The sequence below is a fragment of the Theobroma umbraticum genome, unplaced genomic scaffold (assembly GCF_002168275.2).
Source record: "Theobroma umbraticum cultivar Fairchild unplaced genomic scaffold, ASM216827v3 scaffold_51.0, whole genome shotgun sequence".
Taxonomy (NCBI): Eukaryota; Viridiplantae; Streptophyta; class Magnoliopsida; order Malvales; family Malvaceae; genus Theobroma; species Theobroma umbraticum.
The window spans coordinates 2,475,087-2,489,635 of NW_018397260.1; the positions used below are offsets into that span (position 1 = coordinate 2,475,087).

The 14,549-nt window shown below is 32.3% G+C and overlaps 2 protein-coding genes across 2 annotated transcripts; one reads left to right on the forward strand and one right to left on the reverse strand.

Moving 5' to 3' along the window:
• Window positions 1-612: 612 nt before the first annotated feature.
• On the forward strand, window positions 613-6,289 carry LOC110416416 (PHD finger-containing protein 1-like). The gene is made up of 8 exons (XM_021428413.2): window positions 613-689; window positions 943-1,010; window positions 2,201-2,244; window positions 3,967-4,052; window positions 4,381-5,037; window positions 5,119-5,334; window positions 5,418-5,542; window positions 5,668-6,289. Exons 1-8 carry the CDS (start codon window positions 613-615, stop codon window positions 5,832-5,834), a joined length of 1,440 nt encoding a protein of 479 aa, XP_021284088.1. The 3' UTR covers window positions 5,835-6,289.
• A 2,815-nt stretch (window positions 6,290-9,104) lies between these two features.
• On the reverse strand, window positions 9,105-10,539 carry LOC110417341 (VQ motif-containing protein). Its single transcript, XM_021429641.2, has one exon. The coding sequence runs from the start codon at window positions 10,186-10,188 to the stop codon at window positions 9,493-9,495; it is 696 nt and encodes a 231-aa protein (XP_021285316.1). The 5' UTR covers window positions 10,189-10,539; the 3' UTR covers window positions 9,105-9,492.
• Window positions 10,540-14,549: the final 4,010 nt, after the last annotated feature.

The following is a 14,549-nucleotide window of genomic DNA, read 5'->3' on the forward strand; positions in this document are numbered from 1 at the left end:
ACTTTATTGGTTTAACACTATTTGTTGTATGGACTACAAGTCTAAAAACTTCATGTTTTACAAATAAATTCAATTTTTACTTAATTGCGTCTTTCCACGTTGGCTAATTATAGATGTTAAAGTCTATGTTGTGTAAGATTTATTACTCTTGGGTTTGCTTAGTCACTCAATTAAGCCTTGATCCAAACTAATTGGGTTTTAGTTCAAGAAATTATTGTCTGTGTTGCACTCAGTTAACCATGATTTACTAGTTTATTGGTGAGTTCAAAGCATGATTTATTGGTTTTGGATTGTAACAAAACCATGGTCATTAGCATCAAGCTGTTTTCTTGTTTGGATAATTGAGCTTAACAAGACTTGTGTTCTAATATCACCGTCCATTACTCGCCATCAACAGATTTGGAGTCGGAAGTATCTGCGGAAGACCAGGCCTCGGGTATCATTTTCATACTCACGCTAGAAATTTTATTGTTTTTGTTTTTCATATCTATGTTGCTGATGCTTTTGTGGTTTTGGTAGTATTTCTACCTTTTAACCGCCTTAGAACTCAGTGTGTTTTCTTTCATTGATTGATTCTTTTTTCAGTCATGTTATTTTACACCTTAACTGAGGATGATTGCAGCAGTGATTCCAGTGGCTCCAATTACAGATCTGAGGCATATGCTCCTTTCGATGAATGTGGAAAAAGGGTTTGTGTAAAATGATTCTTTTTGTTTCTTCTTAATTTATGATGTGTAAATAGTTTTCTTTTTGGTATAAATGAGAGTCGTAAGCCTTGAACTTAAGATCTCTACCAAAATCCGAACCCCCTGCCTTGCCATTGAGTTAGGCCCAAGCAGCGAGGGGTAGCTGGGCTGGTTGTAGTCCTTTCCTTAGCGCTTGAGAAGTAGCTTTTATTGTCATCTCAACTTGGCAATAATAAAATTGCTTTTCACAATTCAGAAATTGCTTGTCAAATCTCAGACAGTGTCTTCGATGGTTCACCGAGCTTCATGAAGAACTTCTAGCAGGTGCCTAGTAGTAATATTCGTTGGTTTTTCATATATGGGTAGTGAGAATTTTCACATGATATAGTTTTGCTTAAATGTTTTTGAAGAGTATTTATCGACATGCAGTTCTCTCACTCATGTACATTATGCAACCATTTGACGACTTCTACTTCCCTCGACTTTTTTTTCACCTCGATTGGAAACCCTTTTATCTCATCGAAACGCACCGTAAGTCATTGGCGTGAAATACCATTAACGCAATCGGAGTGCCACACGCCTCGTTCCTCGCACTCCAATTGGCCCACGTGTCCCGCGCTTCTTCCCAAAAGCATTTGCCTCTTCTATTTTATTCAAAACTCAAATCAAGCAGAGCAATTCTGGAAGGAACAATAAACTGGCACGAGAAAGAGAAAAACTTAAACCCAGGAAGGCACAAACTGGTGCTGCGGACACAACTGAACTTAACAAACAACCGTCTTACTACATTTTTCCAACCCTTTTCTGTTTCATAGTCGATAATAATTTTGGGGGTTCTTTTTCCCCCTTTTTTTTCTTTTATTTGAAAAGGGGAAATGTGTTCTCTCCACATGGGAAACCGTAATTAGTTCATTTCTTTTGGTCCGGATTTCTCTCTCTTTTTTTTTCTTTGTTAACTTCCTCCACGTAATTTAAAGGTTTTATGGTGGCTCCTTTAATCCATTCCCATTATGGTGAGTTTTTCTTTTCCTTCTTCATTTTTTTCTTTATTTAAAGAAAGCCTTCTGTATTGTGTTTTTTTTTTGTTTCTTTATTTTTGTAATTTTTTTATAGTTTTGATCGAATGAGTGAAGATATTTAGTTGTTTTTGAATGAAATGGATGATTGGGTTTGTCTTAATTTTCTTTTTTTTTTTTTATGGTTTTTACTGAGAATTAGTTTAGAGGGAAGAGGGTGTTATTAGGGATGAAATTAGTATTGTCTAATGATCTTCAATAGTATAATTGCTGGTGCTACTGATCTTTTTTGTCATGTTTTGTTAGGGTAATGACAGGCTGTTAACACTTAGATATATTTTGGATTTCCTTCTTGTGTCACTATGAGTATGCTTTAACGTTGATTAAACTGGAATTATGGTAGCAATATTGGCATGGGACCTTTGAATTCAGCTTTTATTGTCTAGGCTATGTGGTTCACAATTTTCTTTTGTCTTGTGAAGCATTTTGGAACATGAGTGGGTGGTAGAATTTGCCTCTCCAACTTTGGATTCTTTCTAAAGGTGATTGAATGCGTTTTGAGAAGCTACGGGTTTAACTAGTTTGAAGTCAAATTTAAATTCTAGATACTTTTGCCTTTCAGGAACTGGCTGTTGAAAGTAATGCAAAAGTTTCTTTATCATCCTGTAATAACCAGAATTTCTTTGTTATCGCTTTGTGAGTGACTGTCCTTGTTCACATCAGGAATATGCAATATGGCATTTGTTATTGCTCTGTGACTCTCTTTGTTTGCCTATCTGTCTGTCCATTTGTCCTTCAATTTCTCTACCTATGTTATATAGCTGGTCATCATTTTGCTCCTTAAAACATTTGTTTGCCAAACCAAATATAATAGTACCCGTCCCTCTCAACATTGTTAGTATTTTTTACATCTGGCCAATGTTTTTATAAGCATAAGTTTGCTGATACGGCAAAAGATATGGATGTGGAACCATGTTTTCCCCCTAATAATCCACCTTTGAAACATTGTTTATTGGTTGTTTATCTTCCTGGTCTTTCACATGTTATTTATTTTTTGTAGCTTGGAATATTTCCTCTTCACATTTGTTCAGTTTGGGCTGGAAGTTTTGGTATAAATATTTGCCTTTGTAATAGCATTGCATCATGTCATTTTATATTTGCTTACTATTACCTTTTCCATATCTAGGCTATGCACAGGGTAAAGATGCCAAACAATGAAATAAAATTAAACTATAATAGAAAAGTTGTAGGACTTTTAAACCATTCAAGTAATTTAGTACTTCTTATCAGAAGGAGAGAGTTATTGGTATGACAGAATATCAGTTTCGATAAAAAAATTGTTGACTTAAATGATTATAAATGAGGGAAAAAATTTGAATGGGAAACACTTGGCTCTATTTAAACGTTTTGTACAAATTCATTTCCCATCCTTTATTAATGAGGATAATCAATGCTTTTATTAAACTATTATCTTGGCATTGTACATGTTTATGATTGATTAAGTAGCTAGTTTACACCATGTAAGGTAATCCTTTCCCATCTTGTTATCCACCTCATGATTAGCATCTAGACTTGAATTTAAATTGAACTTTAATCTTCCTTTTGGTTCCTATGAAGTCATCAGTCATCTTTGAGTTTATTCTTTGCACCTCAAACCATTTGCTCGTATTAATTGTGACTATCTTTATTGTATTGCTCTGATATTTGTATGTTATGAATGTATATCATTGATTCTGTTTTGGTCTATTCAACTTCTAAAACGCTGTAGTTTTTGGATGATTGTAAGATTTTATTTCATTGTTTATTGCATGCAAACCATAATGTCATGGTGGGTGATTTCTTTGTTGTTGTTTTAAATTTGTTTCCATTTTTGGTCCAAAGCTAACAAATATTCTGTTCAATGATTAATAGATTTGGTGATTTGACATCTGCTCGCCTTTTTGGTCAAGTGTTTCTGGTTCTACTGAATTACAAATAATCGTATTTTTCAGAAGGCAAATGCTGGTGACCTAAATTCTGTTTGTCCTTACCATAAGTGAAGTAGATTTTGCATTATAATTGGTGTGGAACCTAAATCTGCCCTCTAAAATGTTACTTCGATTCTTCTCTGTTGTCTGAATTTGTAATTTGACATCTGTTTGTTCTTCTCATAATGGATTTAGCGCCAGTTGATTTTGCTGTTTTTGAATCTTGAAGTAGAGTTTTATGGTGAATGATTTTAGCCTAGTTGGGCTGTCATAACTGTGTGCTTTTTGTCATTGCAGGTGACTGTATGTCAGGTGTGTGGTGACAGGGGCTTCTCTGTGGCGTTGATTTACTGTGATAAATGCCAAGCTTATGCTATACACCGGTAAATGGCAACATTGCTGTTGTCTTGATACATAACATACTTGTTTTGGGAACATCAAATGGACTTGAAATTATTTCTTTATTATTTTTAGTGTTGAAGGCACAGATTTACTATTTGGAATGAATTGTTGCAAATTGGATGTGTAATTGAAATTATTGTACTAGTTTCACTCTGGAAACTCATTGCAAAAACCTTTTGTTAGATTTTGTATTGCACCATTTACCAAGTTTTTTATTTGCTTCAATAAGTTGACTATTGAATACACATTTGATTATTTTATATTCGTTTTCTCTAATTTTTGCCTTTATAATTATCTTTCCTCATCCAGTTATTGTTTAGATAAATTACCGGCAACTTTTGAGGAGTATGTTGTTTGGTTTTGTGTGGACTGTGAACCAAAGGTTGCAGAATTATCTACTCTCCATCAGGCTCTCCCTGCGTTTGGCTTTCAATCAAGATTGAAGGAAGGCAATCCTGTTAGAAAATTGAAGGGGGAGAACGACATAAAAGAATTAAAGAAGAACAAGAAGAATAATACGAGTGACTACGACAGTGGCTCATTGGCTATATCAAAGGTGCAAAGACAAAGTAGGCCCTCGCTTCTACGCCCTGAGAATCTTGAAAAAAACGAGACACTGAGAAGATCATTGGAAGTGGGTAGGCCTAGCTCTGATAAAGAGGCCAGACCTTTTCAAGCTGAAATCCTTTCTTCAAACACTAGTACATCTTCAAGAGGATCAGATTGGGTTAACATGGATGAGGAATTTGAATCTGTCAATATTAGAACATCTCTCGTAGCCATCAATGACCATTTAAATGTCATAGAGCATATTCGCTTGGACCCTGGGCAGAGGGAACTGGATGGGGTGTACTCTGATGAAGCAGCTGACAATGTTAAACTTAAAACATCTCTTGTGGCTACAAGTAACCAAATCCCAAAACATTATTACCTGCCTGCACAGCCAATATTTGAACCAATATGGAGGTAGGATTTTTTTTTCCTTTTTATGTTTATGCTCATAGATACATTGTTGGGTAGAAGTTCATGAGCATGATTGTTTGACAGGGGAAGTTTCCGTCTCTATGATGAAAATCTTGCTGTTGGAATTGTAGCCCATTTGTCTAGCATAGCATGCTTGAAAGTTTGTGAGGTGGCAAAATGCTTACCTGAATCGCTTTTCCTAGAGTTGCTTCCAAGATGTGATGTGTGGCCAAAAGGCTTTCAGAAATGGGGGCCAAGTGAAGAAAGTATTGCTCTCTATTTCTTTCCAAATGATGGAAGGTGATACCTTTTTAAATTTTATGTCATCATCCTTGTCTGTATTCCAGACTTTGTACCTAAATATGCTGATTTCATTTTTACAGGGACGTGAAGATGTTTGACAGTCTAGTAGATAAGATCATTGTCCGAGATCTTGGCCTGAGAGCTGTAGTTCAAGATGTAGAACTCTTAGTTTTCACTTCTAACATATTGCCTCTGCACCTTTGGAGTGAGTCTAAATATTCATACCTCATGTTTAATGAACATAAGTTTATTCCAATTGGCATGAAGTTAGATTAATTATGTTTGGGTTGGTGAGACTGAGAAGGATTTAATCATTTGATTGATTTGCAGGGTTCCAGGAGAAGTTCTATCTGTGGGGGGTGTTTAGGGCAAAGCAAGCTTCACATTTAACAAATGTAGTTCATGGAGAGGAGAAGAACCCTTTGAAGGCTTTAACCTGTAATTCAAGGAGTCCTATTAGTCCTTTAAGCGACCGTGGGATTTCTATTTCTGGCTAAGGGGCACTCTTTAAATAGCACGTAAGTCTTGATATAGATTGTGAATGAATAGATGTTGGGTAGAATGACTGGGATCCGAACATGCATAGAACTGAAGGTGAGTAACTCTTTTGGATACCTTAAAAGATTTTCTTTTTCCTACTTTTTGGTCAATATTTGCTACGCGTGTAATTCGATTTCTCTTGTCTGAGATTGTTCAAATAACTAGAAAATTGAAAGAAAAAGAGTAGAGAATGTCTCCTCTCCAACAAGGAATTTATATTGCAGGAACCATACATCATATATGAATTTGATTTGTATACAAACATGCATACAGATATGCATATGTGTATATTATTCTGAATATCTAGGATTAGTTGTATATTGGGCCTTGGTGGGACTCACTGGTTAAAACTTGTGGCGGTGGGAATCTAAAAATTATGTAAATTTTCACAAGGTACTCACTTTTTCTTTCATTTATTGTGTTCGTAGCCTTTCCAACTGCCGACCTAGTCTTTGTATGTAATATTGAAAATATAATTATTACTCTGTTGAATTTGAATAAAATTAATGAAAGACAAAAAAAATCTGAAAATAATACTATTTTCAACTAATATGAATAAACCCGAATCAGATAGCGATAAAAGTGTTAGACGAAACGATTTCAGTAATGATAAGCAGCCATCTTGGCGTGATAACTGGTGCTCCTGGCCTTTTTACTATAATAAATATCTTAGTAATGAATAATAATATAATTTCTTAAATAAAATATTTGCGCAGCTTTTCTCGACTTTCAAAGAAGGATGCAACCAAAATTTTCCTCTTGAAAAAAGCAAAAAAAAAAAGGAATGATGCGAGCCTGCCCAAGGTTAACAAACACATTTACTGTTTGTTTGGTACACCTGTTGAAATTCTATCAGTCTTTGAAATGTATGATTAACTGACAAAGTTTCCAACTGCAATCTCTTTTTCATCCTATTATAGATTTATTATATACAGAAAAATATATAATTTTTTATATGGAAAAACGAATAATTCGACTTTTATATAGGTTTATTATGTTTTAATTCTTGATTTATTTTAAATCTTATTTTTTTCTTCACGTGTATAAAATGGGTTTGCATGTGTCTTTCCCCCTTTCCTTCCCTTATGTTCATACGTGGCATTTACATCATGAAAGAGTTTAAATTCCTTAGTTACCAAGGTCTAATCCAGACAGATCAAAATACCTTTTCTTAAAGCATCATTATAAATTTGGAAAAACTTGGATTCCTTGTTGTCTCAAATATATTATAGACTAAGCAAAATCTAACACTATCCTAATGGTAAGGAAAGGATTTTGAAATTTTTAAGTTTCAATTTTTTTTTAAATTTATATTCATGTATTGATTTGTTTATGGGTTTCTTCTACTGGATATAATTATAATTTGTTTCGAGTACTCTTGTTTTTTTTCATTATTTCTTGAAAATCTATTTTTTTAAAGTACAAAACTTACTATTTATTTCCTAAAAATATTGGAAAATTGCTTTATATAGATCTGTAGCTGGAAACAGTCAACTTAGCGCGATTCAAGCAAAAACTTTAATATAACTAGTATTTAATTAGTTGAAATTAAATGAACATGAGTGAGGGTTTTATGTATTAGACGGCTGATTGCGTCTACAAATCATAATCATTAAAGGAAACCAAATTAAAATTTCAATGAATTGATCCTATTGGATATTGAAAAAGTCTAGGCGACAATATGCACCGTATGTATAGAGCACTGAAAATATATTTAAATATTAAAGCAGGAATATGCCTTGCCAACCAAAATCTAGCTTTTTAGCCCTTGATGGTTAAAGTTTTCAAATACTGATGAATAAAATAATGGAAATTGATCTTTGAAGGGATGGTTTTTTCCACCGAACGTGCCTCTTATTTAACTACTCTTATGAATCTTTTATGATTAAGCTGTTACATTTGACTTTGGTGATCCCTGGAAACAGCCCCAATCTAACTCCAAATCTAGAGATTAATTATTAGAATGATATGCAAATAATCTTGGTCTTCTAGGGCAAGCCCCTGCACTTGGATCCATGGTTTTGTTTTGTTGTAGTAAGGTTGGACATAGCAGCTTGTGACACTCATCTTATAATTAAATTTATCGATTCTCTTAAAATAATCAATTATCAATATTTTTTTCTATACCTTCTTCTGAAGAAATGTATTCATTTCCAATTGAACATTATATTAACAAGTTAAGTGGTGGAATAGGAAACAAGGTCTGAATTTCTTTTAGATTAAGATTACACGTAAAAATTTCAATTATAGTCAAATAACTTTCATGCATATCACATATTACATCTATGGAATTAAGAAGTTAACGAACAAATCAACATAAAATTAGATTAAATTCACATACGATAGGACTTGAATTGAAGATCTAAAGATTTCAAGACCTCTTCCTTACCATTGAAAATAAGATGTAATTAAAATTGTTTTTAATTGAACTTTGATTGAGCCAGCCAACCTAATAATGAAGCACTCCCCAGTTTAATATTTTTTTTGAATGAAAAGCAATCTTTGGGTAAAATATGTAAGAAATTGTTAATCCTAATAAAAAATTGAAACTTAGAGTAATAAATTGAAATTGACCAAATTTAGGGAGTATCATAGATAATCCAAAACTTGTACAGATAATAAATTAATAATCTCACCTTTCATGTATTTTGTATGTGCATGAGGCATACTAGTACCTATGTAAGTGTACAAGTATAAAAGGGTTGATGGTGGGTGGATTAACATAATATATGTATTTTGTATGTTCATGAGTTTTTTGTTGGTTTTTTTTTTAACATTTTTATTGATCGTTTTTCTTGACCAATGAAAAATTTAAAAGCCTACTTTTAATGAAATTGAAGGAACATTTATTCTTTAATAAATATTTATTTCTGTTCTTAAAAACTATTTTAATTTCTTTTTTTTTATACAATTTAAAACTGTTTTGTAGATTTATTTATTCGAACAGTAATAGACCTTTTTTTTTTAATTCTTGATTTCAAAAAATCTCTCTTTTTACTCAAAAGCTGTTCTGCATTCTATGTCATTGATTTTCTTTTCCCAGCCTAAGTTAAAGCAGGCTATTTATTGTGCTTGAAAATGAGGATGGAAGTGAAGTACAGCATACTGCAATTTCGCCGCCCTCATTTGATGATATTAATTCATATCTGCTAAGCTAAAACAAGTTAGATTTACATTGAAATGTGGCATTCAAAGCTACATAAGAAAAGTAATAATGCAAAAGCATATAAATAAGAAGAAGAAGTAATGTTTATGCTTTCGAATTACAAGGCCACTTCTGCTACATATGAGAGGGAAAAAATTGTATAATAAAAAAGGAGAAAAAAAAATGATGGGCATCCCTGGATTTATGAGGCAGAACCTCCCTACCATGTGGCCCACCAAATTAACATCGGAAGAAGAATAAGAAGATAAGGCCATTAAGAAGTTTCCAACTAGCAAACCTACCAAAAATAAACATCCAATTTCCACTTTAGTCCTCCACCCTCACCATTCAAGTTGCAGAAAAATGCAAACGCACAGCTCTAACAAACATCTCCTTCTGTTTTCAAACCCTATAAATCAAAGGGAAAAGAATTTCTATTTCTATTTCTTGCTAAGAGGAAATTTTTGTCTTTAAAGGTCAAAGAAATTGTTGAAAAGATCTATTGATGGAGTACTAGGAGATGTTATATAAGGTGAAATATTAAAGCTTGAAGGACTAGGCATGAAACTCCCTTCTAAGAAATTTCTGTTACCATGCAGCACGGGGCTCAAATCTTGGAAGAAATTGCTTGAGTTTGGATCAAATGGTGGTGAGAAGAAGTTTGGTGATATTGGAGGCAGTGAGGTTGGCCCAGGAGACAAAATCCCTGGAAAGAAACTTGTTCTTTCAACCCCATGATTCATCTCCACGCCCTGTACAAACCCAAAGTTTTCTTCGCTAATTTGTTGCTTCTTCCCTTCTGGTGACTTTGTCTTCTCTATAGTCGCGAATCTTGCCGCTGGTGAGATTGCAGCGCTGGTATCATGGAATGGACGACTGGATGTTGATGATGCAAGCGATGAAGATCCCGAAGACGCCGATGTTGAGCCTGTTAGGCGTTGAACTAGGTCCATGAAGTCGCTAGGGTTTGTATGGATTACCTTTGGTGACACAGTGTAGATGATTACCGGAGCCCTAATCTGTGCCGGTTGTTGTTGCACTGGTTGTGGTGCCAACGGAGGTTTCTTGATCTTGTAGGAGTCTTTACGGACCTTCAAAGGGGCCGGACGAGGACCTTGAAGTTCTTTCCTTGGCGATTTACTAGTAGGAAAATCTGATGAATCCATGTTGAATTTTAAATCAAGAAAATAGAATGAATTGGAGAGGACCAAGGAAATGGTGAGTGAATGATGAAGAAAAATTTAATAGCATTATTATTGTATTATCTGGCTATGAACAATAGGGGGACAAGAAGTATTTAAAGAGAGCAAGTCAATGGAAATAAAAGGGGATAATTTAATGTGGGAAGAAAAGGATTTAGTAAGCTTTGGCTACTTGTGCTGTGATATTTTAGGGGGAAAGGGTGGCCGGTTTCGTGGTGTTACGAATGTTTGAAATTGTCCAAGCTCTTTTAAGCCCAAGCGGAAGAGGTCATTGCCACGTCAGATACAACAATGGTGATGCAGCCTGTACGTCTAACCTTTTATATGTATACGTATATACAGAAACTGATGTATTAACAAAGAAATATGTTAAACGCTTGAGACAGTCCACGCGCACAATCTATTACGCTGATTTAAGGTTCTCAGACGTAATTTTTTTTTACAAAAAATTTAAATAAATTTTTATCTTTCTATTGTTATTAACCATGTTATCGTTATTTTATTTTAAATCAAATAAGTCTTTATATATAATATTTAAAAGTTAACTAAAGTTAATAAAAATATTATTTGTTAATTTATATTAATGTGACATATTGACACGTCATAATTAATAAAAAAATATAATAATATAATTACGTAATATTTTCAGCTTTCACGTTAACATTATATGAGTATAATATGATAAGCTACATTTTGACTAATAATAATTAATCTACTGTTAATTTTATGGACATATTTAGTTTAACATAGAAATAAAAGAACTTAATTGTACACAATAAAAATATTTTTAAATAATTCAGAAAATTTTAAAATATTATACCAAACTTTTGATTTGAAATTGTTGTATCAACTTCTTGTAAAAAAAAAAACAATGAATATAAGTGGCCGTAATTATTATTTAGATTCAAATTTTTTATGAGATAGTTAACAACCTTCCAAGTATAGATCATTTTAAAATATATTTGGAAGGTTGTTAATTATATTCTTTCCGTGTTTCACAATTTAAATTAAAAACTTTTGATTGAAATTTCAAATTCTAATTGTTTGATAACTTGGTTTTGTTTGTTTTATGTTTATGTTTTATCATATTTTTTCTTTGTGGGGTTTCTTAAAATTTTTGCATTATATCTCTTTTTATTTGTAACCTCTTATTTTATTGAATTTAGTCATATTATATAATATATATATGTATGTATGTATGTATGTTTATATTTGTAAGCAGGTTGAACTTTTCACTTTAAGTTATGTCCTTTAAATGTAATAATTAAAGTTTGTACCCCATAGAAGTTTGGCAGCAAAGTCTATGTATATCCAATAGATATAAGATGCCCCTATGTTGGTTGAGGGTATTAGGATATTTCTCTCATTTGATGTAGCTCACCTGTAAAATAATTCTAATGTTAACTATCTTATGACAGTGCCATACAACCATATTAATATTTTTGTATCAACGAAAATTTTAGATAAAAAAGAAATATTTAAATTTAAATTCAGTGCTTTGAATAAAGACATATGCAAGCCTTTCATGAATTGAATCAAAATATACAGATATGTATTGTGTGGCACAAATTTGACTGGGATGGGTTAGCACTGCTGCTGCGGTTGAGTCAGAAAGTGCATGTCTAGGACGGTAGGACCATAGGAGAGGCCGAGTGATTGAAATAGAAGCACGCCCCCACTATTGAATTCTAAATTTGCCTATGCTCCATACTTTACCGTCCAAGCTAGAGCTACTCGAGAGAGTTTTTATTGTTTCAAAAAACTACAACGAAAATTTATAGTTTACTATAAAAAACAGTAAGTGAGTAGAAAGATAAATAATGATTAATTAAAAAAGGAAAAGTAACGTGAACAGATTTTGATCATAGATTTATTTAAAAACTATGTGTTAGTCTATAGATCGAAGTAGTGGATCTTTTCCTGTAGTTTTACTATCACTCTGGAGTCTTGATTAACATGTGTCTATGATTTCCTAATGCAAACTATACCTGATCTCTTTCTTCTCTCTCAGTGGGCTCATTTCAGCCCAAAATTGGCCTTTCCCAAGAAACTGAGGACTCAAGTAACAATAATTGAGCTGACATATGCCTTCTCAATGGGCTTTGCTACTTTAATACTTAATAAAAAATTGCAATTTGGAAAAACTATAAAAATATTAAAATAAAAAATTTAGATATAATATTTGATATATTGTGAATACGTTTTTTGTTGTTTGTAATGTTTTTCATTTTTCAAAATCATTAATTATTTAGTCAAATGTATGATTTTTATTGCTTTAAAAACCACACGTATAGTTGAACCGGTAAGGGTCATGTTCCAATTAGTTCCGTTGACGGATCCAACTAAAAGGTGGGATTATAGTTTAAAATATGATTTTGACATTAAATAAGTATTTACTATAGTAAATTCTTCACTTGGCTCAGCGGTAAAAGCACTAAAGAATGAGTAAGAGGTTAAAAGCTTTAATCTCATCACTCTTAAAAAACGAAATTTGAAAGATTAAATAATAAAATAATTACTTAAAACACATTCAACATAGACCAACATGTTTTTTGATTCTTAGTTGAATTGGTCTATTCTAGTTTTTAGCCAATGGTAATTTTTAATTTATTGTAAAGTATAAATCTTTTATATGAAAATTTTTAGAACTAAAAGGAAAAAAAAACCATAAGAAAAGGACAGCAATTATAAATTTTTATGAAATCATTTTGACTTGATTTTTAATTTTTTGGTTTTTTTGTCTTTTTATATTTCTTTCTTTCTTTATTAATTATTATTATTGGTAAGATTTTAAGTTTTTATGTAATAATAAATATTAAAAAAACTTTTATATTGAAGTTTACTTTAAATCCTCCCAATACTTTTGGTGAAATTAAAAAAATTTTACTCACTTAAAAGTTTTCAAGAAATTTATTAAAAACCGGATCCATTTCTGCCTTTTTGCTCCCCTCGTTGCTCTCTCTAGTCTCTATCGTCACCAATGACCCTAGGTTTCGCCAACAGCCCACGGCCGCTGTCTCCTTTCTTCTCTTTTCCTTTCTTTTTCTACCCAAAAGCAAAATATATGTCACACGGCAATCGATTGATGAGGTGCCATTCAATTAAGAGTTTATCCCACTTGGATAATTTTAATTGTAATAATAATAATAATAATAATAATATAAGAATTCAATTGAAGATTTTAAAGCGCGTAAATACATTAATTTTGATAATGATTAACAACTTAAAACTCTTGACCGACGGTTCTGTTTCGCTTTTGGTAGGTTGTACTACTTTGGATAATCTGGGCCAAAGGTTTTCAAACAGGATACGTATACTTTATAAAGAGTAGCTGAACTTTGAATTGTCAACTCATCAAGCTCCATTTTGATCCCAAGAAAAGACGCTAATCTAAAGCCGCCATGGCAGCTGATTTTTAATAATGCAATATTTTGTTGTGATTGTGCCAAACAGCTTGCTTCTTTTACACTCTAATCCGGTGACAAATCAATGATTTAATAAAACCCAAAAGAAAAAATGTACCATCTTTTTTCTTAATTGACTTCAATATTATATCAATATGAATAGTATAAAAAGTTTAACATTATTAATAATTAGATTAAAATTATCAATTTTAAAAGATAAAGAAATTTAATTTTTACAAATTATTGTGTAAGAATGAAATAACCACTTTAACAAAATATATAAACAAATTATATAATTTAACTTTTGAATTATTATATTTAATTATGTTAAAGTCACAAAGAAGAATTTTAAAATTGTTCCAGTGCTGCGGCAATTATTTCTATCCTTTTTCTTTTTGGATTTTGGTCCTTAAAGTTATTGTTGCTCTCTCTTCTAACCTGCAAGGGAGCAAGGCAAAACAAGAATCGTAGAGTTTTGTGTATGTACACTATATTAGAAAGAAACAAGAATTGTAGTTCAAGTAGGGTTTTGTGTTATCTCAGGTTATGCATATAAAAACAAAAAAAAAAAAAAATCATGTACAAAGACAGAGAGTCGATGACCTAATTCATTAAAACCTTTTTGGTGAAAATGGTGTTTGATCTTTCGCAAAAGGATTTGGTCCACTGTAGGAATGTTTGACTTTAGCGTGTGATGTGGTGCTCTTCGTAAGACTTCCAGACACAGCATGGCTGAATGACTCTTCGGAGACTAGTGATAGGACGCCATGGTTTTCTTGGAACATATATTGCTTAGTCAAATAGGTTAAGTACGAGAATATTTACAAAGATTTTCTCTCCGAAAACATAAATATATATGTGCTCAATTGAACTTACATATTCTTCGATTGAATTTTAATAAAGCATCGATCATAAAAAATA